Source organism: Passer montanus, unplaced genomic scaffold (assembly GCF_014805655.1).
Source record: "Passer montanus isolate IOZ18808 unplaced genomic scaffold, ASM1480565v1 scaffold5, whole genome shotgun sequence".
NCBI classification, from domain to species: Eukaryota; Metazoa; Chordata; class Aves; order Passeriformes; family Passeridae; genus Passer; species Passer montanus.
In genome coordinates, this window is record NW_024369929.1 from 18,060,069 (window position 1) to 18,086,822 (window position 26,754).

The 26,754-nt window shown below is 42.1% G+C and overlaps 1 protein-coding gene across 7 annotated transcripts; it reads left to right on the forward strand.

The window, feature by feature from the left end:
• TP53BP1 (tumor protein p53 binding protein 1) lies at positions 1 to 26,586 on the forward strand. 7 transcript variants are annotated; one of them, XM_039722976.1, is made up of 27 exons: positions 2 to 284; positions 369 to 420; positions 490 to 577; positions 827 to 897; positions 1,566 to 1,748; positions 2,201 to 2,282; positions 3,501 to 3,646; positions 4,457 to 4,586; positions 4,917 to 5,008; positions 6,009 to 6,211; positions 7,151 to 8,318; positions 12,139 to 12,258; positions 12,792 to 13,028; positions 14,030 to 14,081; positions 15,272 to 15,364; positions 16,459 to 16,960; positions 17,648 to 17,800; positions 19,557 to 19,846; positions 20,160 to 20,327; positions 20,592 to 21,013; positions 21,146 to 21,337; positions 21,790 to 21,993; positions 22,490 to 22,702; positions 23,299 to 23,393; positions 24,393 to 24,592; positions 25,392 to 25,537; positions 26,252 to 26,586. In XM_039722976.1, exons 1-27 carry the CDS (start codon positions 24 to 26, stop codon positions 26,437 to 26,439), a joined length of 5,751 nt encoding a protein of 1,916 aa, XP_039578910.1. In that variant the 5' UTR covers positions 2 to 23; the 3' UTR covers positions 26,440 to 26,586. The 7 variants fall into 7 exon arrangements, with proteins under 7 accessions (XP_039578905.1, XP_039578906.1, XP_039578909.1 ...); XM_039722971.1 differs by having other exon boundaries at positions 1 to 420; XM_039722972.1 differs by having other exon boundaries at positions 1 to 420; positions 14,030 to 14,073; positions 15,264 to 15,364.
• Positions 26,587 to 26,754: the final 168 nt, after the last annotated feature.

Below are 26,754 nucleotides of genomic sequence, written 5' to 3' on the forward strand. Positions count from 1 at the left end.
GCGGCCAATCGGCGCGCGGCAAGATGGCGGCGGCGGGAAGTGCGGCTGGGCTGGGCGACGGGCGGGCGGGCGGCCTAGGGCCCGGCCGGGCTCCGCAGCCTGTAGCGTCCTGCATGGAGCGCGACGGGAGCAGCCAGCTGGACCCTGGCTTCTCGCAGCAGGACACGCCCCTCCTCATCGTGGAGGACTCGCAGCCCCAGGGCGCGGAGGCGGACGCGGAGCGGGCTTGGCTCGGCGTGCTGGCCCGCCGGCTGCCGGCCCGGCGGAGCCCGAGCCCCGTGCTGGTGAGCGCCCGGCGTGGCGGCAGCGCCACACGGCCTTGCCCGGCCCAGCCTATCTGTGACGCGGCCCCCGCCTCTGTCTTGCAGGACATCGTCCGCGGTCCTGCTGGCAGCCGGGCGCCGCGGGAGCGACTCGCAGGTAAGGGCGGGGCGCGGCGTGATGGTGGGTTCGGGTACCGCGGTCGCGCTGACGGCGCTGTGCTTGCAGAGCCCATGGAGAGCCCGGCCTGCCCGAGCGCCTCTGGACCGCGGGACTGCGCAGCGGAGGAGTCTCCAGCGCCCGACCGGGAGAGCAGGTACGTGGGGTGGGCCAGATGGCGGCTCTCGGCCGCCGCCTCTCTGGCCTGCTGAAATCTCTCTCGTGCTGAGGACAGGCCGAGAAGGCGGGCTTGCTCCTGCAGCGGCCGTGGTCGGCCCCGGCCAGGACGTGCGGTGCGGAGGGCTTGGAGCGCCTGGTCCGTGCCAAGTGACCCCTCGGATGACGAGTCGCGGGAAGGCGGCCTGCAAGACCCCCTGCGCGACTTTAGCGAGTCTCTCTGTTGCAGTGCCCTTGGAAAGGCCGGGGAACGAAGTGAAGGTGATGTTGAGGACTGTGCTTCTTCGCCTTGTGTAGAAGGTAACTTCCCCATTTCAGGTCGGTTTTTTGGGTTTTCGGAATCGGATCGACCGTCTGTGCAGTTTTTCAGTTGAGCTGGCCTACTTGTCTCACCAGGGATAATTGTGCCGGTAGTAATAGGTCAGAAATTGGCATCCTTTTCTGAAAGTTTATTTGTATGCTTTGGTGTTTGAAAAAAAAAAAAAAAACAAAACAAGGTTTATTTATTATTGTTAGAATGTCTTGTTTAGAATGTTTATTGTTTACTATTGTTAGAATTATTTATTATTCTTAAAATGGATCTTCAAGATTTAACGTGGTTTAGAAGAAGCAGGGTTGCATTGCGATCATTAGGAAATGGAGCCTTATTATGAACTGGCATAATGGTTGTTGTCATCAGAGGATTTTCAGACACGAGCTGTGTATTATCAAGATTGTTTTCTGTTCATGGAATGAAAGTCTGCTGCAGTTCCTAATGGCATTACATAAGCCCTTGCTGATTAATACAGATTTTTGAGTTAATGGCCACTGTCCCTGTTCTGATACCATGTTTTAATTAGTACAGCTGAGATCAGTTAGTTTATTCAGAGTTTCAGCATAGCTTAAATAATTTGCATGTTAGAGGGTATATCTTTTGCCCTTGTAAAAGTGATAGATGACACTTGATTTTTTTCTTTCTGGTATGTATGTTTGTAACGGATGTCTGGTGTTAGATACAGGCATGTCACAGCTCCAGTTCGGAGTTCTAGAGCTGTCGCAGAGCCAGGACTTGGAGAGTGACTTAGTGCCCAGTGAGGGAGATGCTAGGCATCAGCTCCACTCTGGACCTGCTGTCCTTTCTTCCAGACTTGTTAAGAATGAATCTAAATATGGTAAGTGAAAATGATCATAGATGTCTTCTTGCTACTGTGTAGATTCTATCTAGTTTCTTTAAATTATAAATGTTATGGTTTTTTGACAGGAAATACGGTGCTAGTAGTTTTCAAAAATGAGTTCACAGCTCATTTGGTAGTTGCAAAGAATTTTGCCCCATCTTTCCTTTGGACTGATTAATTTGTTTTCTTGTACCTGTCCAACTGCTATCATTGATTCTTTCACTTCTCTTTCCTAATTGGTTTCCAAAATATTTAGACAGTCTGATACTGAATTCTCGCCCTGGTAAAAACCTCATCCTGGGTTGTTTTTTTTTCCTTCTTGTTATCATAGATAATAAAAAATAATTTTTTTACATACAAGGCTTGCCTTGGTATTTGTGTAAATTACAGACCTACATTTTCTTATTTGTATATTAATCCAGGTATTTTTATTTTATCTCTCTTCCCAGAATTTTGTGCAGACAACACAGAAACTGACTCCATTATAGAAGCAGATACTGCTTTGGAAACCCAGGCAGAGAAGTCTGAAAGGTAAGGCAGTCTGTCTTCTCTGTAGGTTGTTTGCTGTAGGCACAGTTTGTGGTAATTGGGAGTGGAGTGGGCTGCCCCAGCCCCATCCCCAATGGGTGCAGCTGTGAAATGCAGGTGAGCAGCACTGACAGCAATGAGACATGGAGTGCCCAGGTGTGCTGAGCAATCACCAAAGGGAACAGAGGGCACACGGGTGCAGTGCATGAACATCGGGGGTATAAAAGGTTGGGCTAAAGAATTAGAAGGGCAGATGCTTGAAGCCTTCTGAAGTGGTATGGTGTAACTCTGTATGGGTAGAAGCTTTCTGAAATTGTATGAGGCTATGCTGTGTATTGTGGCTGTCTCAACAGCGTTATATGCTGCAATAGTTTGTTGGCATTCTGGAAGGTGATTTGTTTATTTTTTTACTAGATTTTTAGATTTGGAAGAGGGTAAAAGGCAAAAGAGAAAGGTAAATGGAAAGATGGCATACTGCTGAGGCCTTTTTGCAGCAGTGCTGACTAAGGAGTGCTCTCAGTATTCTTTGGTGAGAAAAGATGTGATGTCAAACTCCTAAACACAAAGATACCGATAAGTTTGTTTTTAGGGGCAGTTCATGACATAATAAAATATGCCAGTAATTTTCCTAAAATGGTATGACTGGAATATACTAGAAGAAATAATTCATTTTGAGTCATAGAAGTTATCTTGAAATAACTTAATCACTGTAGCATGGGCCTTGGCTGCACAGAGGAACTCTGGAGGCTAAGTGGTGGGTATTCCAGGATGCTTTTGTGTATCTGCTATTGTAAGCTTTGTTTTAACTGTTTTTAAGTGTGAAACTTCAGTTTGTTGAATAGTATTTATTCTCTCTAGCATAAAATTTATATAATATTTAGCTCTTAATGTATTATTGTATTTTGCCACAAAATAATGTTAAAGAGGTGAAGTGAAATTCCTAGAATGTGTGTTGAATAGAAGTCAGTAGAGCATCTGCATTCCATTTAAGCATCACTTAGATTGGTATAAAATGTAGAAAACTATTCTGAAAGTATAACTTATCAAGGATAAAAATGTTATTTTGTCAGGCGAAGCTGGTTTTCTTTCTTCTCTCCTTTTTTTCCCCTGTGTTATACACGAGTGAATGCCTTCTATCTGTTACCCCTAGATTTTCTTTAGGATGTTGTGGTCTTCATATTTTGAATTTCTCAGGTCAAAGACTGTGTCTTGCATTTTCAGAACTCCGCAGGAAGCAGAAGAACATACCAGAAAGGAGACACATGTCAGTGGTGCTTGTAAAACTGAGGAATCCCTTGGTTCTGGTCGTGAGGAGTCAGATATCTTGTCAACACAGGAAGAGATGTTTCCCGAAAATAATGCAACAGGTAACAGCAGACAAGCAGAACCAAAATATCCATCCCAGAGATAGTTATAAACATCATACCTACTTGATCTTCACAGACATTTAGTGTTTTAGGGTGTAGAGCACCGTGAGTATTTTTCATGTAACTTCTGCTAAAATTGAGAACGCTTTGGAAATGAAAGGACACAGCCTCATTCACTACAGTATGGAACAATATCTAAACGTCACTTCCTGTTAGAATGGTTACTGCCTTGTTAAATACATTTAATTTCCTTTGTTTCCTTTGCCTCTTGAAGAGCAAAACCAAAACCCAACTTTTACACTCTTCTGAAACTAATGATGCTCTGCCTTTGTAACAACACACCAGTGTAGATAAGCAGTGTAGGCAGACTTCTGCCTAGTGGTGTCTGTTCTGGCCTGACCTTGTGAATGAACCTTCTGTATCCAGAAAATTCAGTAACAACCTTCTCCTCACACTGAGTCAGTGGTCAGTGCAAGGTGTCTTCTCTTACAAGAACCTTGCCTATATTTGTATTCTAGTGCTGGATCAGGTGTGCTGGTATTGGAGCCATTGGGGATTTTTTAAAATTCCCAGGTAGGAAGACTTGTACAGTCTAATCTCTATTCAGATTTTTCTTTTTCATCTGAACTATTTTGTGCTCACATTTCACATACTGAGCTGTCATGTGCAGTCCTTCACCAGCTCTGAAAATCATCTTGTTGCCTATCTGAAAAGGAGCTGTGCAATAGCATGAGTTTAATTCCTTGGAATTTTCTAATAATCACTGTGAGTTTTGACTGTATTTCCATCTTTATTTTCTTTTGTTCAAAGCAACTGCAGGGAGTGGCTGTCTGATAACCAGGATGGAAGAGGGAAGTTCTCTGGCATGCACCCCTGCCCGCAGTCTGCAAGTCCTGCAGCTCTCTGGACAGGCATTCCATGTACAGGAGGGTGATTCCACGTAAGCGAAAAACCCCCAAGCTCTTTCAAGAATTTTGTTGCAGTAATGCATTCCCCCTACTCTTTTCGTTATTCAAGGACTTGTGCTTGATTTTAAGCAATCAGTGTTTTAATTTTGCATTCTGAGAAGAGCATGGCCTTATTTTGCAATGAAATGAGCTAATGGTGGCCATGTGATCCCTTATTGTCATTAGTCTCTTACTGGTGAGCACCTCACACTCGCCTTTCATGAGAAGATTTGTACTGTGGCAAGCTGGAGCTTGATAGGAGAATGTAATGCATTTTTTAGTGAGGTGTGGTTTTCATTTCCATGTTTCCTTTTGGTTTGCAGTGTCTCTTCATGCCTAGTCATTCCTCCTCCCGTTTCCTTTGGACCCAATGCCCTTGTCCCCAGCAGCCCTACTGAACAGGGGAAAGCAGAAGGTAACATTTTTCTGCATACTGTCTGTGGTCGTGTTTTTGTGCACTGGTTTAATCAGAGCTTGCAGCCTTTTCAAAATCTGTTAAAATTATGTTTAAAGAATAAAGTAGGACTGAGAACAGTGAATGGGTGGTGAAAGGAGATCTGTATTTCTGACTGTTGTTTAGGATTCTTTATCTGCTATAGATATTTCTTGCATAGCTATCATAATTAAATTAGTACTGTTGACCAGTGCCCCTTCATTTGAATGGTCGGAGATGCTTTGTATGGCATACAGATTTCTGATGGCAATTATCTTCTTTAGGAACAAGCCATTCTTGCTACAGGCAGAAACCGGTATTATGTTAGGGCAGAAGGAAGGACAGATAAGAATTGCATCATAGCAGGTGATTTTGCCTTAATAGAGACAACTTCCACAATATTTGTAAAACCTTTCATGTGCTACAAGTGTGTATCCTAAATTGTGGTGCCTAAAGAGAAATTATTCTATATGATACATTGGTTATTACATATTTTCTCTAAGCACACATTTGCCATCAAGGATAAGATGTCCATCCCCACAGGTTTTTAGTATGATACAAAATCAAATATTCCTTTCTGAGAGATTCCTGTCACCGAATGTGAAATACTGTTATAACAGATATTTTGTTAGCTGGGGTCTGAATTTAGTTGCATTTTAATAAACATGGCAAAAGGAAAATAAATACCTCAGAAAAATGCTTTTTTAAAATAAGTTTCAGGCACTTTTTTCTAATTTTAGAAGTTCTAGACCTGTAGCAAAATAGTCATATGAATTTGTAACAAAACACTTGCTTCCCCCTTTGAAAGTAAGAATACAGATGTTTTTGTTGATTTTTTTTCCCCCTTACAAAAAGAATGCCGCTGGAGACAAGATTTACAAAGTTGAATACACCACTGAAGACAAATCTTTTAATATATGTTGAAAACTTAGATATAACACAAGAATTTAGTGCTAATATCTTTTCTGCTCTTTCAAACCAGATGAACAGATGGATATATCTATCCCCGCAGGTGGAAGAGAACTGATGCAAAAGCAGAGAGGAGATACAAGGGAAGGCCATCTCCACCAGCATATCCCTCCAAGACCTCTTGTTCAGCCGCAGGCTTCAACTCCAGTGTCCCAGAGTGCCCCAACCTTCTTTCCTGGATCTTTAGCTATACCATCACAACCAGAGTTCTCTCATGTAAGGGTTCATGTATATACCTTTTCTGAGGTTTTTATATGGCTGATGCATAAGATGTGTTTGAGTCAACTTCTGTTCTGTTATGTTGAGCTTCCCTACTAAGCTGTTCCCACTAGTTGCAGTTATATATTAATCATACTGTGTGGCAGTTTTTCCTGTGGAAAAAAATGCAGAACAGCTTAAGAGGGCATAGTGAGTTACAAAACATAGAAGCTGTTGACTTAGACTGTGTTGCCTTCTTATGCTTAACTGGCCATCCTGCATCTCAAACTGCATCATAAATTAGTTTTTTATTGGCCAAGACCTTAGCATCATTTCTGTGGAGAAAGGGAAGCTGTTCCATAATAAAGTATTTTTATTCTACAAGTCTAGAATTTATTTACTGAATTTTTCAAGTTTCTTATTCTTGCTGTTGTTTCCTTTGTGTATTTTGATTCTGGAAATTACAACTGTTCAAAAGGATTTAACAGTTTGTGGGTTTATACCTTAATATTATGAATGATATGAACTTACTGGAAACTTCACTAGTTGAAGCAGTGCTTCTCCTGAGCTGAAAACAGCATTTGTGTTAATATAATAGATATCACAGAGACTCTTTCCAATACCCTTGGTGGTTCAAGTAAAAATAGCTACTAATTTGCCATATTTGCCCTGTATTTTGTGATTTGGTAGTGAAAGATACCAAGGGTTGTGTCTGACTTTGCTGAAGGTGTATTAAATAGTAATGTGTGGTGATATTTTTCTCAGCAAAATCAGATCAATGATATCTCTCATAAATATGTGGGAAAAATGTTTTGGATGTTTTGTTTTCTTTTTTTTTAAATCTGTAGTTCTGTGCTAAACTTGCTCTGATCCATAATCCAGTGGAATTTTTTAGGAATAATAAGCAGTCCTACTTGGGATGTCCTACTACTCCATGTCCCACTTTTCTCATTTTAGGATATCTTTGTTCCAACTCAGAGTCCAGAGAATAGGCATGAAGAAGAAGAAGAAAAAACTGCTGGTTTAACCCCTTTATGCTTACCAGGAGATCTCTCTGGATCTACAGAGGCTTTGGCAAAGGTGTCTGCAGATGACTCTGTGTCACAGCCTCCTGAGTCCTGTAAACTGATGCTTTCTGCAAGTGGATGTAGCCAGCCCACAAATACAGACGTCAGTCCAGGCTCTCTGAACATGGGCCAAGACAGTGAAACCACACAGGTAGAGAGAATTTCTGAAAGCAAGGCCTCAGACTCAAGACTCTCTTCTGTGGAGAATGATAAAATAAAACTAAAAGTGAATGCAGGTGATCAAGCACCCTCTGAAAACTGTGAAAAAGCAAAAAAGGAGGATGTAGAGACTGCAGGAATGCCTGTAGGACAATTTGTTAGTGCAGGTGTTGCAGGAGATGGGCCATTAGCCTCTACAGTTCATCAGAAGATTGAGTGTATTTCTGGTAGTCAGGCTGCTGCAGATCAGTCTGGTCTGCCTGAGATTTTGTCATATGCTCAAGAGACTTCCAAACCTGAGGCAGTTCCTGAGACTCGGCGTGAAGAACAAGAAGAAAAACTGCAAATAAAGGAAGATGGGTCTCTTGTTAATATAACATTTTCTCATAGGTTTATTCTTGAAAGGGAAGGACAGTGCCATGAAGATACAGAAGTGAATGATTCTTGTAAAAATAGCAAAAATGTAGCCCAGGAATTAGAAAAGGTTGGACCAGAATGTGAGGGAAAAGAAGCTTTGAAAGGTTGTACTTTTGATGCTGGGGAGGCAAAGAACATGGATAAACCGTCTACTAACAGGGCAAAGCTCAATGAAGTTTTAGCTAAGCCTTCTCTAGGGGAGTTACTGGAGCAGCGTGATTTGCTTCCAAAGTTAAAGAGTGATGTCCAATCAGAAGTGGCATTGTGTGCCAAAAACCATCCCGATTGCTTATCATTACCTGTCCCAATTCTGAACAATCAGCCATCACTTCAAGAGAGAGGGTTTGAAACGCATGTGGTTCAGCATGAGAATCCAGTACTAAAGAATATGGAGGATACTGTTACGACAAGGAATCTGGAGCAAGAAGAGCAAATGCAGCCAGAGGAGAAGGCAACTTCTAAATCCCCTAGTCCTTCCAGTGGTAAGTGAATATAGGTTAGTAGTTCACAGGTGTACATTTTGAGTAATGTCAAGGACAACTGTATACAATCCTCAGTGTTTTCAGGGAGCACTGCTATTAGATGCAAGTTGAGCAGCACTATACCTTACTGTGTTATATGCAGAACATGACTTCACTGTTTTCCCCTCTGGTGTAGTTCTTGTTCCTTTCTACTTTAAAGTAGAAATGCAGGGCAGCTTGAAGAACTGAAGACTCTGTGACCTTGGCAATGTTCAGGGATTTTTGTGACTTCTCCCCCGCTCAAGAAGCAACAACAGCAGGGTCCTTGAAAGGAATAGGGTGTGTGGTAGTCAGTACTTTCCCTCTTGTAGGTCTCCTTATTTTCTTTTTCCTTCCTTCTCAGAGGAGAACTTTCTTTGTGGAGGTGTACAGAGCAACTTTGAGCTAGAAGCTAATATAGTAGATTTTTCTTGAGATTTTTTTAAAGTAGAATGGCTTTTCACTCACGTGTAAGCTATGGCTCAGCAGGTATTGCCATCACCCATTAAAATAATTTAACTTGCTGTGTGTCATTATACAAGATATGGGATATTACGTCTATTTTGTTTTTGCCTCTTAGCTGGCTTCATCTTTAAACACAGTTCTCTAGCCCTTAAATGAGAATGAACAAAGAATTATTTTAGTATCAGAATATGTATTTTACCCCCTATGAAGTCTATTAGGAAAACTGAAAGACTGTAGGACCTCAAATGTTATTTAATGTTAAGTTGTACAATGTTTTTGCTACAATATTCTTGATTTCCTTTAACTGAAAGAAGAAGAAATAGCTTTACTATATAGAAAATAATGCTTTGAGGGGATCTAGTTAAAATACTGGTCAGGAAGTTCAAAGGTATTCTGACTCCATTGCATTTTGTGATCAAAGATGAACTTTTCTGTGAACAAGTCCATGGCATTTGGGACTGCAGATTTTTTAAGACAATTTGGCATAGTCAGGAGAACAGTACTGGTCTTCAAACTTAAGAAGAGTATGGGTTTTATTAAATAAAACAATAACTTTGGCAGCACGCTGCTGAAATGATGATAAATAGCTGCAGTTACATAACAAGGTTAAATGTCACGTTCCACTTCAATATTATTTTTCACAATTTTCACAGTCCAAAACTTCCTTTTTAAGAGAGCATAAACGAAGTTGTGTTTGACTTTGGATAATATTTTGCCTCTCATACTGTACTGAAAATGTTTTGGGTTTTTTCTTAGACAAATATAATGCAATTTAAGAACATCACAGTTGGCTGGGTTTACTTTTAAAAGGGAACTATAAGCAATTTTTAAACAAAATGAATTCCAAAATTAATGCTTGTTTGTTTTTTATGTGTTTGTATTACACTAAAGGGCTGATCAGTGTTAGGAGAGAGTTCAGGCTTTTGACCTACTCTACCTAATTGCCTTCAGACTTGTAAAGCATGGTGGAAAAAGTATATAGAGTGGTATTTACTCTTCTGCCATCACTCAGTCCTTAATGTATGAAGAGCTGTAGAGCATCTCTCTACTCTTAAAGCAGCTTTGTTATTGTAGTAATTATTTTAATGAGAAATATTTTAGGAGTCTAATCCCTTATCAACAAATTATGAAGCATAAATCAGTAAGCACAAACTTTGGGTGGGGGCTTGCTAGGGGTCCACTCTGTCCCTTCTTTCAAGTCACTGATGAATAAGTTGAGGCTGGACCCTGCAGTGACCCCTGGGAACACCACTGGCTACAGGCCTCCCAACCAGATTCTGCACCACTGATCACAGCCCTCTGAGCTCTGCCATTCAGCCAGTTCTCAACTGACCTTGCTGTCCGTTCATACAAACCACACTTCCTGGCTTACCTGTGTGGATGTTTCAGGAGACAATTTTAAAAATCTTCCTGAAGGCAGTGTGTAGACACCATGCACTGCTCTCTTCTCATCTACCCAGCTAGTCATTCCATCACTGGAGGCAATCTGTTTGGTCAAGCGTGATTGCCCCTTGGTCAATCCATGCTGACTGCTCCTGATAACTTTCTCCTCCATGTGCTTGGTGATGACAACCAGGATGATTTGTTCCATCTTTCCATGGATGGAGGTGCAACAGTGGCCTAGTTCACTGAGTCCTCCTTCTTGCCCTTTTTGAAGACTGGAGTGACCCTGGCTTTCTGTCCTGAAGTGTCTCCTGTACTCCATGACCTTTCAAAGATTAGGGAGTGTAGCTTAGCAGTAACTTCTGCCAGCTCCCATAGCACTCATGGGTGCATCCTATCAGGGCCCATATGGGTGGTTGTGGGTGTCAGAGTTGTTTAAATGATCTCTTAACTTGATCCTCCTTGACTGAGGGGAAGCCTTCCTTTCTCTATACTTTGTCTCTTGCCTCCAGGATCTGGGTTTCTGTGGCACTGGGCTTATTAGTAAAGACTGAAGCAAAGCAGGTATTCAGGAGCTATCTTTTCTGTATTCTTCATCACCATGGCACCCACCTCACTGAGCAGCAAACCCACATTTTTCTTAGGTTTCTTTTTGCTATTGATATTCTTGAAGAACCCCTTCTTGTTGTCTTTGACAACCCTTGCCATATTCAATTCCAAATGGTCCTAAATCTGTTGCAGGTTGATGGTCATAAGAACATAAGAAAAGTTTAACTGTTTTGATTTACTGTTTTCATTGATAGTACAGTTGAGACGGTAATGTGAATGAAAGCATTTAAACTTTTAGGTGAGGCGTTCACGTTTTTTTCGGTTCTTGTGAAAGCTTCTTTGTATTCTCTTTCATGGCATCCCTTGGTATAGTAATTAGATTATGCTGTTGATCATCACCTGTGCTGGTGATCATGTAATAAATTCTTTTGATCATTTGTTACTAGCCTGCCAAATGTGGATTTATAGGTTAGAAGGGATTGTGGTAGCTAAATCAATATTCAATTGAGTTGCTTCAGTTTTTAGATAAAACGCTTTTTAAATGGAGACATGCTCTAGGCCATTATACAACAAGCATTCATAAACTGTTCATGAGGAGGGGCGGTTTGCCTTCCAATGTGAGTACCATTGTGCTAGAAGGTACCTACCCACTGCAAAAATACAGTGAAGATCTTGGGGTGGTCTTCAGGATGTTGCAGTTGCTCAACCATGTCTTTCAAGCTTGTGATAGCCAGAGAGGTGATGGTTTTCAGAGTTTTCAAACAGATGATACATAATTGTTTGCTGATGGGATATTTTTCTATGAGAGGATTATGCAAGTTACTTCTCTATAACATTGAAAGTTTACAAATAAATGCATGGGATGAGGCAAAAGGAAAGAGCATTTTACTAGGTCTTTGATGTATTTTATTTATTAAGTCCTGCAACATCTGCACATAGTAAATCCACCAAGCCATGGTTTCCCTGATGTGATAGGCCACCTCAGCCATCATTCTGAGTAAGTTTTAGGTTATCAGTTCAGGCAACATGTAGCTTTGCCAGTTCATTTCTGTCCTAACCTTTATTTCTGTTTTTTGACCTCATTTTCCTCTTCTATGGAATATCCTGAGCGTCTCTGAAGCAAAGCTGCATTCTGTAGAAGTCCTATTAATATTCAGGATATTTAGTCTCCCTTTTATCTAGCACCTGGGAACAGCTGCATTCAGTTGACCACAGTCTGGATTTTCACTGAGAGAGATTTTTCACATAAAATGTGAGGACTGTCAGAGCAGCTGTTCAGGGGGGTTTTGTACAGCACCAGTGTTATGCTTTTCCCTATTTCCACAGCACAGTGAATATGTGCTTTTGATACTTGAACTAAAGTAGATCCTTGAAATTACTAATTCTGGTGCTCTGTGTCTTTTAGGAACCCCATTTCATTTTACTTTGCCGAAGGAGGGTGATGTCATTCAGTCCTTAAGTAGCATAACACCACCTCTTACTGGCCATCTCAAAATGGGACCCAGGAGACACAGCACACCAATTGGTGAGTTTGACCCAAATGGCTCTATTCTGAAATGAAAGCCTGGAAGCTTTTGATTCTTGGTGCAGCATGTATTAGGGTAACTCAAACCTGCCTTGGCAAAAAATGGCTACATTGCTGTTCTGAGCATGTCTTCCTTGCACTCACTGTGGTCCTGCATACAACTCCATTAAAGAATGTAAAAGTGCCTTCTGAGTAGCAAAAGAGCTTAGACCAAAAGAGGATTGCTTCCAGTATTCATCATGTTTTATAAGGACTTTCTCTGCTAGGTTCACAAAACAGCATCCTGCAAGTACTAGATGAAAAGAAGTCTGTTCTGCTTGGGTAGTAGTAAATTATTCTGTCATAAACTAAGGATAATACCTGTGCTACAGAATTTTCATGCTTCAGATCTCTAGAAAGGAATTTCCACTACTGCAGCATTATTAATAACGCATGCAGTGAAGTGTCTTCAAACCAAAACTGGGACCTCAACCCCAGCAATGTGAATGACAATAGCTACTTCTTGTTTCTTGGTTTTGTTTTTCTGTTTTCAGTGGATGATACTTGCCCAGACAGCACTATAGCAACCAGTGATGTTACAGCAGAAGGCACAATGGGGACCAACGATGTCACTGTGGAAAGTGCAGTGGTATCAGCAGATGTATCAGAAGTGTATGAGAAAGGAGAGTCTGGTGTGGTTCCTGAGTCTGATGCAAAACTTTCTCTGCGAATGAACCTTGTTACCCCTGTGAATGATGGGAGCGAGGAGTCCTTGCCGTTCAGCTTGGAAAGTAAGAGGAAAAAACCTGAAGTGTATGGGTCCTACTGGATCTCAGCCCTAACTCAAAAACTCCCAAGACAGTCTCTAAATCCCTGTAATTTTTCTCATTTTTCTTTTTGGGCAGTGTCACTTAAATTTGTTTCTCTGTTTCTGCAATGCTCTAAGCAAGGATGAAGTGAGAGGAGAGGCTTCTGTTGTGAGGAAAGGTATTTCCAGCAGACTGCAAATTGTGATGTATAGTGGCAGTGGTACACAGGACAGGAAGTGAAATTTGATTGTGTTGGGTGGGAAAAGAGATTTATATATATATATATATATATATATATATAAAGAAAATCATGGAATGGTTTGGATTGGAAGGGACCTTAGAGATCACATAGTCCCAACACCCCCTGCCATGGGCAGGGACACTTTCCGCTAGGTTGGGTTGCTCCAAGCCCCATCCGGCCTGGCTTTGGACACTTCCAGAGTTGGGGCAGCCCCAGCTTCTCCAGGCAGCATGTGAAAGTGCATCACCACCCTCACAGGCAAGAATGGAAGAATTTAATTTCTTCCTGACACCTAATCTAAATCTCTTGTCTTTTAATTTAAAACTTTTTTTTTTTTTTTTTTTTTTTTTTTTTAATAAGCCCCCTTTTAAGTGCTGAAATGCTACAATGAGGTGTCTCTGGAGCCTTCTCTTCGCCAGGCTGAACAAGCCCGGCTTTCTCAGCCTGTTTGTGTGGGAGGGATTCTCCAGTTCATCTCATCATATTTGTTGCTTCCTCTGGACCTGTCCATAATCTGGAAATAAAAAGTTTGGCAGGATTTTAACTAGAGCAGTGGCATTCAGTCTAATAGTTTAAAACTTGTAGAAACTTAGGTCTGTTCTGAGAAGTTGGATGGGGAAGTCTGGGCACCCTTTGTCCAGTGTTACTCAGCCTCTCTTCACTGAGCATATGGAGCTGGGAAAGGTCAGGAGAGTCCTTTTGGATGATGCCAAAATCATCCTTCCCTTCCTTCTTGTTTCAGAGCCTGCAACCAGTGACAGGAAAGATGGATCCTCTGCTGATGCTGCTGCTAGGTAACTGGGCTTCTTGCTGGGCAGAGTTAATACGAAGGTCTGGGTAGATCCTTTCTCCACATATTATCAGCCGTAGGGAGAAAAAAAGTTAGAAGGAGACACAGAAGCAAGGAACATTCTAGCAGTGGATATGATATTAACCTGTAGCTGTTGCAGCAGGTTTTAATTACATAGGCAAAGTGGGAACCCCACTTGTTTGTTCATTATAGGCTCTGTGGTTCCTACTAATGTCAGCATTTTGCCTCCATTTGATTGTAGTCAAAGCCAGAAATTCATGTCTTGTGCAGTCCAGAATGCAAGTCTGCCTTATCCATCTTAAATTCCAAATATATGGGTTTCTGCTGTCTTTCATGGTGCAATTTTCTGTTAAGAATCTCTGAGAAGTTCTGAAAGAATTGTTTTTTTGGTGGAAAGTTGATAGAAACTCATGATCAGTTCATGGATATACAGAAATCACAGGTTAACATTTTGACCAAAACATCGAGTTACTCCCTTGGTCTTTTGATTTGTATGTATCTATCTTGCATCACATTTATTGTCTAGCATTGCTTGATTTAGTTTGCAGGGAGTAATGTTTGTAAATACTAACAGGAATCTCAGTAGGAAGATGGTGACCTGTAGTAATCTGAGTGAAGAGCAGTGGTTTGAAGTAGTGAGAAAACATAGGAATAAAGTCAGTATCTCTTGTTACAGGATTGCTTGCTAGATGGTAATCATGCCTCAGTGCTGAGGATGGATGATAGTAATTCCTCACTGGTTGAGCCATTTGTAGGTACGGGATGAATATGAGCTCTCAGGGTCTGCTTTATGACTGGCCTTCCCAGTATTTTTGCAGTGCTATGAAATTCCTGAGAAGTAAGCCATAAAGGGTCTAACTCTGTCTTCTGGTGGGTACCAGAGGCAGTAGATGCTGAAACTCTTGATGCTGCTGCAGTTTTCCACACAAATTATTCCATTGCTCTTGGCTGTTAGGGTGTCTTCATAAATGACAGAAATGCTTGTGCAATTGTGGCTTCATTCTTGATCTTTGAGATTGACTGATATGATCTTTCTGTGGCTGTATAGGTCAACAAGCTCAATAGTCTTTGTTGCTCTCATGAGGAGCTAGAGAATTCGTGTTTTGCTGTATGAGGGTTTTTCTCACTTCCTGATGTATTTTTTGTTTGCTTGTCTTAAATCTGCGCTGCTAGCTCCCAGAAAGCATCATCTGTGTTCAGTCGTGTCTGTGAAGTTCGTCGAGAGGATGAGGCCAGAGGTCGTGGTGTTTCCACTTCTCCATTTAGGTAACTCCTCACAGTCTTTGCCTGCCAGTCCTGGTTGAATTTATATTCAGATGTGTGTTTTCTACATCAACAAAATTGCAGTAAACCGTTTTCTTTGGGTGACTTAGAAGATTGGGGACAATGGGATAAGTATACTAAATCTGCATGTTTGTGTCTGACATGGTTATCAGGCTTACCTTTTGACTGAGTGGCCATGTGATTCCAGAAGACTGATATGCTTCAGTGAAGTCTTGGGTTTGAGAAAATTGAGATATTTAAGTCTGTTTAAATAACTTTCCTGTCTCCTCTTCTAAGATCTGACCAGTTTTGTTTGTTGTTGCTGCTGCTATTGTCCCCCTTCCAAAGGACTGTACAGCTGCATATGCTATGGTGAGGAGGGTGCTGCCTGGAGAGCTAGAAGTAGAAATCTGCTTCTTCAGTGTTTTCCATTCTATTTCTTGATGGGACAGTGAGGTCTTGGTCTATGTAGAAAGCGTAACCTGAGTTTCAACAGTTACATTAAAGACCATAACGAGTAGGGAGTTTCAGTGCTGGACAAGGCACAGCCAGAAGTGAAGACAGGAACTCCTTAAAATCCTCAAGTACCCAAGGGAAGCCAAATACATACTTCTAGTTTGCCCCAGTATTGTGTCCCATATAGTACCTGGCAGAGGCAGTACTTTTGGCAGAGCAGAAAAATTCTAATGAAAACATTAGACAGCATTTGTGTTTATGCTACTGGGTCTTCTTGCTGCATGTGATTATCAGTTTCAAGCCAATCAAGCACTGGAGGAGCCTGAAGTAGCTTCAAGATGACATGCTTCAGGGAAGTTGCATAGTTGGTGCCTAATTTGCGGAGTGTAGCAAGAAAATTTGTATTTCAAAAAGCACTTAGTTTTATACAGTGTTTTATGTTTTACCACCCTGTGTATCACTTGAGATGTGTTGAAAGATTTTTTTGTTATTTGAACTCTGAGTTCTGTGCAATTTGAAGAAGCAACTGAGTGACTGCCAAGGTGGGGGGATTGTTAATACTGCTTTCACTTGAGTGGCAGCATATTGGTTGTCTTGTTTTCTTTATCAGTAGTTTTGATCTGTGTGTAACTGGTTTGCAGGGGGGATTGGTTAATTTTTCCTGGCCCACAAGAAGATACTGAATTGCATACCGATCCCAGTGATTGGCAGTACCAGCCGCAGAAGGTAGATGGCAGTGGGGGACAGAGCCTAATTCCTCAGAGGATGCAACAGAACTGCCATCAACAGTCTTCTGATGCAGAGGATGGAGAGTCTATGGAGACTGATGTTATAAGCACTCAGGCAGAAGATGGAAAAAGAATGCAGAGAAAACAAAGTAAGGCTGTTCAAATTGATCAAAGTCAAGAGAGGTGGGAAAACATCAAGAATAAAGGGATCCAAACTACAGACTGTCTTTTTACCCCAACAACTACTGTTACAACAGCAACACAAACATCAGAAGAAATCTGTAGACAGGTGGAAATGGGAACCAGTATGTCTGGGCAAAAACCTGGGCAACAAGATGTGAACATTCAAACTGATGAGAGTGGGGAAAAGCTTGTCAACACCTTTGGAGACGACACGGACTCTGTGCGCAGTCAGGTGGGATGAGGGCTGCCTTTATTTAACTGCTTTAGGACAGTAAAGTATCCTTTCAGCCAGTAGATTCATTAACAGTTGGTTTTCTATTGAAAAAAGGCCAAGGACCATTTAAAAATGTTAATGTCACAAGCTGTCCTGAATCAACTGCTAAGGTAGCAATACTCACTGGACAGCATGAATTTGGGAGGTATATGTCTCCATATGTATTTTCTGGAAAAATGGGACAAGTTTTGATTGGTTGGTTGATTGTTGATAAAAAACCGAGTCCCAAACAAAACAGAGAGACTAGCAGAATGATTTTTTACTGGACCTGATTTAAGACTAATGTGTCCTATGGGAAATAGGAGATAAACAGGGCCATAAAAAGACAATGGAAGATTGATGTAATACATGTACATGTGGGAGTCTACTCAATCAAAGAGTATCAGAAGCCATGCTAAACAAGTTTGCTGTTTCCTCCTTGGACTGTTAAGATTTCCCTTCCTCTACTGTCAGCAAAATGTGTTCAGTTCTCCTTTGTTTAGGGTCTCCTGTGTTGCATTAATTTGTAACAAGATGCTTAAAGGTTCCCTACTCCCGTACTTTAACATGGTATGAAGAAACTATACTGTAGAGGTAGCCCTACTCAGAAATAGTTTGCTTTTTGTTGTGGTCTGTTTTGGTTTTACTGTATCCTCTTTATTACAGGGAGAGGAGGAATTTAACCTTCTTCACCCACCCAAAGGCCGAGTTCAGCGTCGCCACATGCGAACTATTCGAGAAGTGCGCACTGTTGTTACGCGTGTTATAACAGATGTTTACTACATCAATGGTGCAGAGGTGGAACGAAAGGTGGTTGAGGTAAGTTCCTGTTTTCATGGCCACATGGGATGAGATATTAGCTGAAAAATAGAAGTTGTTAAAGTGAGAACATGTTATGACTGCAGGAAACAAGTTGAATGAACTATGTGTCACTTGGCTGTGATGCCAAGGCTTTCTTCATGAGCAGGCTTGCAGGCTGTTTAGTGGATGGCAAAAGCTATGGTTTTGATGCTGGTATACTTCAGGCCATGTGTTCTCAAGAAACATTCAATTCTCAAAGAACTGAACAAAACACTTTGTGCATGCAATTAGTTTTAAAGTCTTGGAGTTTTGGCAGAATAGAGATATTTCAGAATGAGCAGAAATTCTATTAGTAAACAAAAATCACTTCTGCCTGTAAAGCTATGTAAGATAGTTTAGCCTGTTTTGCAGTTCTGTGTTGTTTTTAACCACAGTCTGTTTGAATCCTTTGTACCAGATTCTGTAAGAGGTCTTCAAAAGTCAACTTAAAAGTGAGGAACAAACCAGCCTTTTATTAGTACACTTGTGTCAATTCATTAATTGGAAAGTCTTTAGAGAATCATGAAAGATAGCTGAGAAATGCTGATTTGATGGACACAATAACCACATCAGCCTGCTAGCAATAAAATGTTACTGCTATTCTATGAAGGTAAATAACCTGAGAGTCTTGTGCTGTGTAGTCACAGTGAGTAATGAAACAAAAGGATAAACCAGTTCAATACTTTTACAACTGATATGACACACAAAATTCTTTATTGTAGCGTAAAAATGGAGAATTAAGTGTCCTGAAATATACTTACATAGTTTGTGTAATCACAATCATATAACCATTTCTGCTTTACCTACCAACACTTTATATCACTGTTCTGTAGATGTGTGTTTTTATATCCATAAAGCTTTAGTAACTCCAGATGACAAGCTCTCTGAAACTGATCTTGGATTATAAGCAGCCCAAAGCTCCTAGTGTCTCATGTATATGTTGCAATCTCACACTCTGTAGGGGTGGGAATTATTCAAAACCAGACCAGTTGGATACCAAGCTGAGCTCTGCTCTGTTGCTGAGGAAATTTCCCTGTCCAACCATCCAGGAGCTGCTCTGGCAGTCACAACTGCACCACCTGAGCTGGGACTGAGGCCCCTTCACAGTGGACAGCTCCAGTGAGCTGATGGGTGCTCTGCTGGAGTCCTTACACACCCCACACTCACACAGTCAGATCAGGTTTCCTCACTGACTGGACCCCAGGTTTCCCATGGCAGAGTCTCAGACATCTGGATCCTTAAAATAATTTAACCTTTTTGCAATAACTAAATTACAAAATAACAGCTTGAATTGGTGCCTCCAGGGAGAGATCTCGAAAAAAGGGCACCCTGTGCTTTTATACCCTTTCATCTAAGCTGGAAAAATGTGGGAAAATCTGGGGGATCTTCTGTTCCTGCCGTGCCTCCAAGTGTCCAGGTCCCACGATCTTTTGCCTGGGGCTCTCACCCCCCAGAGCTCAACATGCAGCTTGCACTTGCAGCCCTGTGCCACCTGCACTGAATGTATTCCTCACCACTGCTGACTGAGTTCTTAATGTAACTTCTTGATACAGAGCAGCTGCAGGCCTGTAATGAGAGATGCACTGTCTACCACAGATTAGCCCAGACTGAAGTTTGTGTGGCTGTCATCAGCTTCATGAATGTGATATCAGCTTGTCTGCACTTTGGACTGGTGATTGTAAAGTGTCTAGCACTTGCATCATCTTAGACAATCATCTTTTTTGCTTATTTTAAGGAAACCGAGGAGCCTGTAGTGGAGTGCCAGGAATGTGAGACTGACATGTCCCCCTCTAGAACTGCAGGGGGCTCGTCGCTGACCTCAGGGGACCTTGGTGATGTCAGCTCTTTCTCATCTAAGGCCTCGAGTCTCCACCGTACATCCAGTGGAGGAAGCAGTGGTCACTCTGCCACACACAGCAGCAGCAGCTCGGGGCGAGGAACTGGAGCTGTAAAAGGGAAAGTGTGTGGGACAGAAACCGGAGAATTTGCTTTACCTATTGGCAGAGGCATCTTAGGAAAATTGAGGTAAGTGTAGAGTCTTGGGAAAAGGGGAAGAGATGTTTTGCAGAAACAAGCATCTGGCTTGTGAGTGTGAAGTAGGGTAGACCTACATCAAAGGTTTTCTGAAAAAGATCTGTCTTGATGAATAGAATTAAGGAGGTAGTATTTGCTTTTGCATCTGTTCTTCCTGAAGGAGTAGCTTGTTTCCTTGTGAGTCGTTTGCAGTTTAGCAGCCAAGAGGCAAAATTCTGCATATGTTGTGAGATGATCAAGAAAATGGGAGCATCCTAGTGAGCTGACTTCTCTCCTCAAAACCGTTAACTCATAAATTGTCTAGCCCTAGGAAAGGAGCTGGTCAGCCTGCATCACCACTCAGAGTTAGCCAGACAGGAGCACTGCCTTGTGAGGAAGAGGAGGACTGTACTCGTCAGGCTGGCAGAGTACCTGTGACACTTCGTGGACGAGGAAGAAGAGGACGCCCACCATCTCGAACAACAGGAACAAGGTACCCTGGAAAAAGGAGACTGTGACTTTAATTTATTGCAAGAAAGAGAATAGGGAACTTCTATCTTAATGTCCTAGAGGAAAAGGAGTACTGATTATTTTAGAAGTTTCTGGTGATGTCATATAGCAGTTGCAAGCACCTCACCTAGGTATTTTATACTTAGTGATTGTTTTTTCAGATCCTTCTGGGAATGCTTTTTGTCTCTTTTTTTGTTGTTGTTGTTGTTTTCTCCCCTCCCTTATATGGGACTGCTTTTTTCTACAGAGACTTAGCTGGACTACCAGTTATGGAGGATCTCTCAACTACAGCATCACCTGAGGAGAAATCATTTACTCGTTCAGTTCGCCTGCCAGATGGAGGAGAGAAATCTGGCACTTCTGGCTTCTGTGCCTTACGTCGCAGTGACTCTCCAGAAATCCCATTTCAAGTGGTGACTGTTCCTTCGGACTGTGCAGACTCATCCACTGCGAGCAGTTTTGTGGGCCTCAGGGTAGTAGCAAAGTGGTCCTCAAATGGGTACTTTTATTCAGGGACGATTACCCAAGATGTTGGAGCAGGAAAGTACAAGCTGCGCTTTGATGATGGATATGTGTGTGATGTGCTAGGAAAAGATATTTTGCTGTGTGATCCTATCCCACTGGAGACAGAGGTGACAGCACTCTCTGAGGATGAGTACTTCAGCGCAGGTAAGAGCAAGTGCTTGAGTTTGATACTTGGCTTTCTGAGTTGCTGAATGTGGTGGGAAATGGGTGCTTGTTCCAGGAGGATGAGAAACCTGGATATGGTTGGCTAACAGCTGTTAGTTGCTGTCTTGTCAGGTGTGGTGAAGGGACACCGGAACGAGTCTGGAGAGCTATACTACTGCATTGAAAAGGAAGGCCAGAGGAAGTGGTACAAACGAATGGCTGTTATCCTGTCTCAGGAGCAAGGAAATAAGCTGCGGGAGCAGTTTGGGCTAGGTCCTTATGAACCTGTCACCCCTGTGACCAAAGCAGCTGACATCAGTCTTGGTAAGGAAAGGTGCTGTTGAGCTGCTGACTGCTATTCTGTGTCTTGTGCCTTTGAGGTAATAACTCTAGTGTCTGATCTGAATTGCCAAATGTTTTTGGGTATTCAGTGATGCTTTTTGTACTTTATAGTGAGATTTTTGAGATCCTTTTATTGTTTGGCAGCTGAGACTTAGTGGTATTGACTGGCTTCTGGAAAGTGGTCTGCTTCAAGGACAGTATGCTTGCCATACTTACATAAACTTGGTGGATGGCTGCTTTGCTAATAAATTCCCAGCAGTACCGGAAGGAAAATAGATGAGCAGGGTACAGGGCTTGAGAAGAAAGATACATGCTACCACCCTCTGAGAGAGGAAAGCAAGAAAAAAATGTATCTTCAAGGTACTCTTGAGTTCAGCCGCTTCTTGTGGAGTTTGGTGACAGCCCATGACTAATTCCTGCATACTATATTGCAGATAATCTGGTGGAGGGGAAGAGGAAGCGACGTAGTAACCTTGGTTCTCCCAGCACTTCCAGCAGCAGCACAACTCCCACTCGTAAAGGGCAAGAGGGTTCACGTGTCCCACCAGTCTCACTGTCTGGGAAAAGGAAACTTATTGCTTCTGAAGATGAACGATCCCCAGCTAAACGTGGCCGCAAGTCAGCAATGATAAAACCTGGTGAGAACTTGAATTCATCTAGTTTGTTCAGCACCGCTTTTTCTGTAATTATCTTTCCATTTTCCATAACTAAAAAGTAGATAAGATTGCTTTTTTTTTCTGCATGGTTTGAGGCTGATTCTCCCTGGATGCATTCAGCAGCCAGAGATATTTTTAGCATAGTGTGAGTATTTACTTGCTGTCTTTTCAGTTCTGCCTTTGGACTTTAATGTTGTCTTGCTCTTATTTCTTTAGTCAGTCCTGAATGCTGTTAAAGGGATCCCTCACAGCAGTCAGTGTTGTTTCAGGATGTCGATAAGACTTGCAAACTTGTCCTATTAGTCCTTCATGTTTTGATTTGAAGATATCCAGAAGGTTAAAAGATCCCTACCTAGTCTAGTATAACTGTAGCCCAATCCTGCCTCTCTGTGTCTCCTGTAGTAAAATATCCGAGTTGAACTGATTCCTCAGGTAAGACATATCTTTGAAGACTCATGGTGCTTCTGTCTCTCTGCAGGGGCTGTGAGAGCTGGAGAGTTTGTCAGCACCTGTGAAGGTGTAGATGCTGCAGATCCCCCAGTACTGGACAGTGACCATGGACCCTTGCCCCACAACAAGACCCTCTTTTTGGGCTATGCCTTTCTTCTCACCATGGCAACACCAAGTGACAAATTGGTCAATCACCAGAAGCCATCAGACGGTCCCACTGGGAGCAGTGAGGAGGAAGAAGGTGAGGCAAATCTTGCCCATTGCATTTTCAAGTGAGGTGCTGTGTTTTTAGGGAAAATGCTGGATACTGTCTGATCAGACATTTGTGTGAGTACTTGTTTACCCTTTTGCTCTTTACTCCTTTGCAGAAAGGACCTAAGACTCAGTCTCTGACTTAGCCAACTTGCGGTCTAAGATGTGACAAACCTTGATGATGATCATAGGCTTGTTCACCAAGCTAAGAAAGGTGTGAAAATTAGTGAGATCATCAGTGTCAGAATAGTATAATGTAAGAAGGAAGGTTTTGGGAGCTGAAGGATAGTGCTGGCAAGCATAAAACTTGAAAGCATTTATGGATTGTTCCAGTTAGCCTTTGCTGGTGTCATGTTTCATGCAGTCAAAGAAGTGACAAGTTGCTCATCTGGCTACTGGTGTGTTGTTGCCCTTTCTGCTGCCTGCCCCCCCCCCTTTTTTTTTTTCTGACTCTTAATGATTTTCTCTAGAAAGTCTTGGGAGAATATCTGGGATCCCTTACTGGAATGGATGAGGGCTTTGTGAACTAAGATGTAGGAATATAAGCAGATAGTTCAATTTTTGACTATAATCTATCTGCTGTAGATTTTTTAGAGATTACTCCGTATGATAAACATTACATAGCACAACAGCTGCGAGCAGGAGCTGGCTATATCCTGGAAGACTTCAATGAAACCCAGGTAAGGGTTTACTTGCTAATCTAGAACAACAATCACAGAATAGTTGAGATTAGAAGGAATTTCTGTAGCTTATCTTGTCCAAATGCTCTGCTGAAAGGAGGTTAAAACAGAGCTAGGTCCTTGTCCAGTTGTGTTTTGAGTATTGTCAAGGATGGAAACAACAAAGCCTCTCTGGGCAGCTTGATCCAATTAGGAAAAAAAGAAAGGAATTTCTTGTATTTCAGTTTGTAACTGTTGCTTCTTGTCCTTTGGGTGGATAACACTGAGAAGAGTGTGGCTGCATCTTTTGTATACCCTCATATCAGTCATGAATATGCATTAAAAAGACCACCCAAGCCTTCCCCTTTTGATCTTTAACAAGCTCAGCTCTCTCAGCTTCTTCTGGTATGTCAGGTGCTCTAGTGCCCAGGCTGTCCTTGGCAATGTCCTTGGGCATTGCCCAATGTCCTTGGCTGGACCTGCTCCAGCATGTCTGGTGTTTTTGGTATATTGCAGAACCTGGGAGTTGATGAAGTACTCTAGATGGGGGTCTCACCACAGGTGTGTGCCTAGGAACACTTAGAGGTAGAGCTCTTCACTTACCAGATCTACTTGGATAACTACTGTAATTTAGTGTAGCTTTTACACTTTTTTTTTTAAATAAAGAGAGTAAATTGGTTTTGGAAAATCTTGGTTGAGAAAGCAGTCTTGTCTAGTGACTTACTGAGTCTCAGACTAAAAGATAAATCATCTCTTTTGTTTGAACTGGAAGAGAGCTATGATACAAAAACTACTAGTCAGAGTTTTTGCCTAGAGCAGCTGCAGAGCTTGGAATAGGATATGATTAAACAGATTCTGAAGTCAGTACTACCTTTATCTAATTTACCTTTCACATAATATGGCTGTGGAAATCAAGGTTTCAGTTGTTTTCTTCTTTAACCTGTTTGGCATCAGGATAATTTCAGGGGGTTTTTTGCAAGCATTGCCTCCTGTTTACATGCCTTATTTTCTCCCCTGAAGTGTAATGCGGCATACCAGTGTCTTTTAATTGCGGACCAGCATTGTCGAACTCAGAAATACTTGCTGTGCCTTGCCAGAGGGATCCCTTGTGTGTCTCATATCTGGGTCCATGATAGCTGTCATGCTAACCAGCTTCAAAATTATCGGAATTACCTTTTGCCAGCTGGCTACAGCCTCCAGGAGCAAAAATTGCTAGAATGGTGAGTGCCAGATAACCATGATCTGAGGCTACAGATTCTTGGAGAGACCTGTTACACTTGGGAGGCTCTTGAATAGCTACAAATACTGAAGGTGACCTGAGTACTGTTTCTTATACTTTCCCTTCCATATAGGAGCAGCACTTCCATCTCTTTCCTTGGACTTACAATGACCTCTAATGCCAAGGTACATTTGGGTGCCATATACACAAAAACCAGAGTCTTTTTGGCAGTGAGGAAGGTGTCAGCCTTTCTCATGAGGAAGGCAGAATTCAGACAAGGCTTCCCACACCCTTGGCTAATTTCTCTAATTGCTCAGAAATGGATAAAGGAGAAAAATACTATGTTAATTTCCTTTTCCTTTGATACGTTTTGAAGCTAGCTTCTGCACTTTCTATGGAGTCTAATCCAGTAAGCTTGTTCTGAGATGACAGAGGAGGTCAGACTCCTTAGGCAAGCTGAGGGGCAGACACAAATTTGTAGACAGCTTAGACTTTTAGGCAGGAGATTGAGGTCTTCCTGCTCAGCCCTGTTAAAGTGGAAGCCATTTGAATGTGCACAAAAAAGGTGGTTCAGGATTAGGGAAGAGGTCAGTTTAACTTTGGATACAGGCTGCTGCGCACATACCCTACCAACACTGTCTAGCTCTATGTTAGTCTCTATAAACAAAGGATAGTCACTCCAAGTACTTCAGGAAGGGTGGTCATTGTGTGCAAGATACTAAAAAAACATATATGGGAGCAAATCAGGTGACTAGACTACTGGATATTCTTACCAGTCTGCATGTCTCTTTACTCTGCAGGCACCCACGAGAAAACCCGTTCCATAACCTGAAGGTTCTCCTGGTGTCAGACCAGCAAGAGAACTTCCTGGATTTGTGGTCTGAAATTCTCATGACAGGGGGAGCAGCATCTGTTAAACAGCATTACTCACATGCTCACAACAAAGGTATCACTGGCCAGTTTTTCAGGGAATCCTATGCCACTGTGATCTTTAGTATAGTTTAAAACCATGTGGGATGGTTTACAGGGTTGTCTGTAAGCAGAAAGGCAGGCAAAGGGTGGACGCTTGGTACTCTAATATAATCTGTATATAGATTACATCTAGGACACCTGTCTTGTAGAGGAGAAGCTGCAGCAATTCAGACAAAAGCCATCAGCTTCCAGCCTATGTTGAAAGAGGGAAATTGGTCTCTCAAATTGTGCTTCCCTTGTCCTTCTGAACTGGGCTGTCTCTCCCTCTTCATATGTGATGTAGGGCCTAGCACTCACAGCCTGAGGTCAGGACTCAGGGTCATGCCTATACTGATGGCTACTGGTTTTCCCTTAATTTTTATCTGGACTAAAAGGAATATTTTCTTGCGAGGTGCAGGGCTGCTGTAGGTGTGTCTTAACTTTTACAAAGATAATTCACTGCCTGGGAATGAGAAGATGTAAGCGTGATTCATAGTGGCAAAACACACTGATCTGCCAGGTTGGATGGGGCTTGAAGCAACCTGGTCCAGTGGAATGTGTCCCTATTCTTGGCAGAGGATGGAATGAGATGAGCTTTAAGGTCCCCCTCAAACCAAATAATTTAGCATTCCATGCTTCTATGATGTTCTGCTGCAAAGCAAAATCCTCCTTCTTCACCTGACAGACACCTGTCTTTCCTCCTGTACAGATATTGCTTTGGGTGTTTATGATGTGGTGGTGACTGATTTTTCCTGCCCAGCTGGTGTCTTGAAGTGTGCAGAAGCTTTACGGCTGCCTGTTGTCTCACAAGAGTGGGTGATCCAGAGTCTTATTGCTGGGGAGAGAGTAGGCTACAAGCAGCATCCAAAATATAAACATGACTATGTCCCTCAGTAAGTGAAAATGTCCTGCTGTCCAACTGTTGTGCAGACTGTTTTAAACAGGTTTTAAATGTTTGTGAATTGGGCAGTATGCATGGATTACTGTATATAGTTTTATCTGCTGGACTTTTATGATTAAATAAATGTTTGATCTCTTGTGGTATCTGCTGATACTCCTTGTTTATCTAAACTTATTCAGGGCAATGCCTTCAGGAAAGGAGTGCAGAAAAAAAAGAAATGCTTACATTTCTCTGAGTGAAATATTACTAATATTCTACTTTGAGTAAAGCCTGAGCTAACACAAAGTCAATTGTGTTGAGGAAGGGGTGTT

Coding starts and splice junctions, on each gene's coding strand:
- TP53BP1 (XM_039722971.1), top strand. CDS start 24: ATGGCGGCGGCGGGAAGTGCGGCTGGGCTGGGCGACGGGCGGGCGGGC. Junction 17,801..19,556: donor TGGAACGAAAGGTGGTTGAG/GTAAGTTCCTGT, acceptor GCTTATTTTAAG/GAAACCGAGGAGCCTGTAGT. Junction 21,014..21,145: donor GGATGAGTACTTCAGCGCAG/GTAAGAGCAAGT, acceptor CTGTCTTGTCAG/GTGTGGTGAAGGGACACCGG.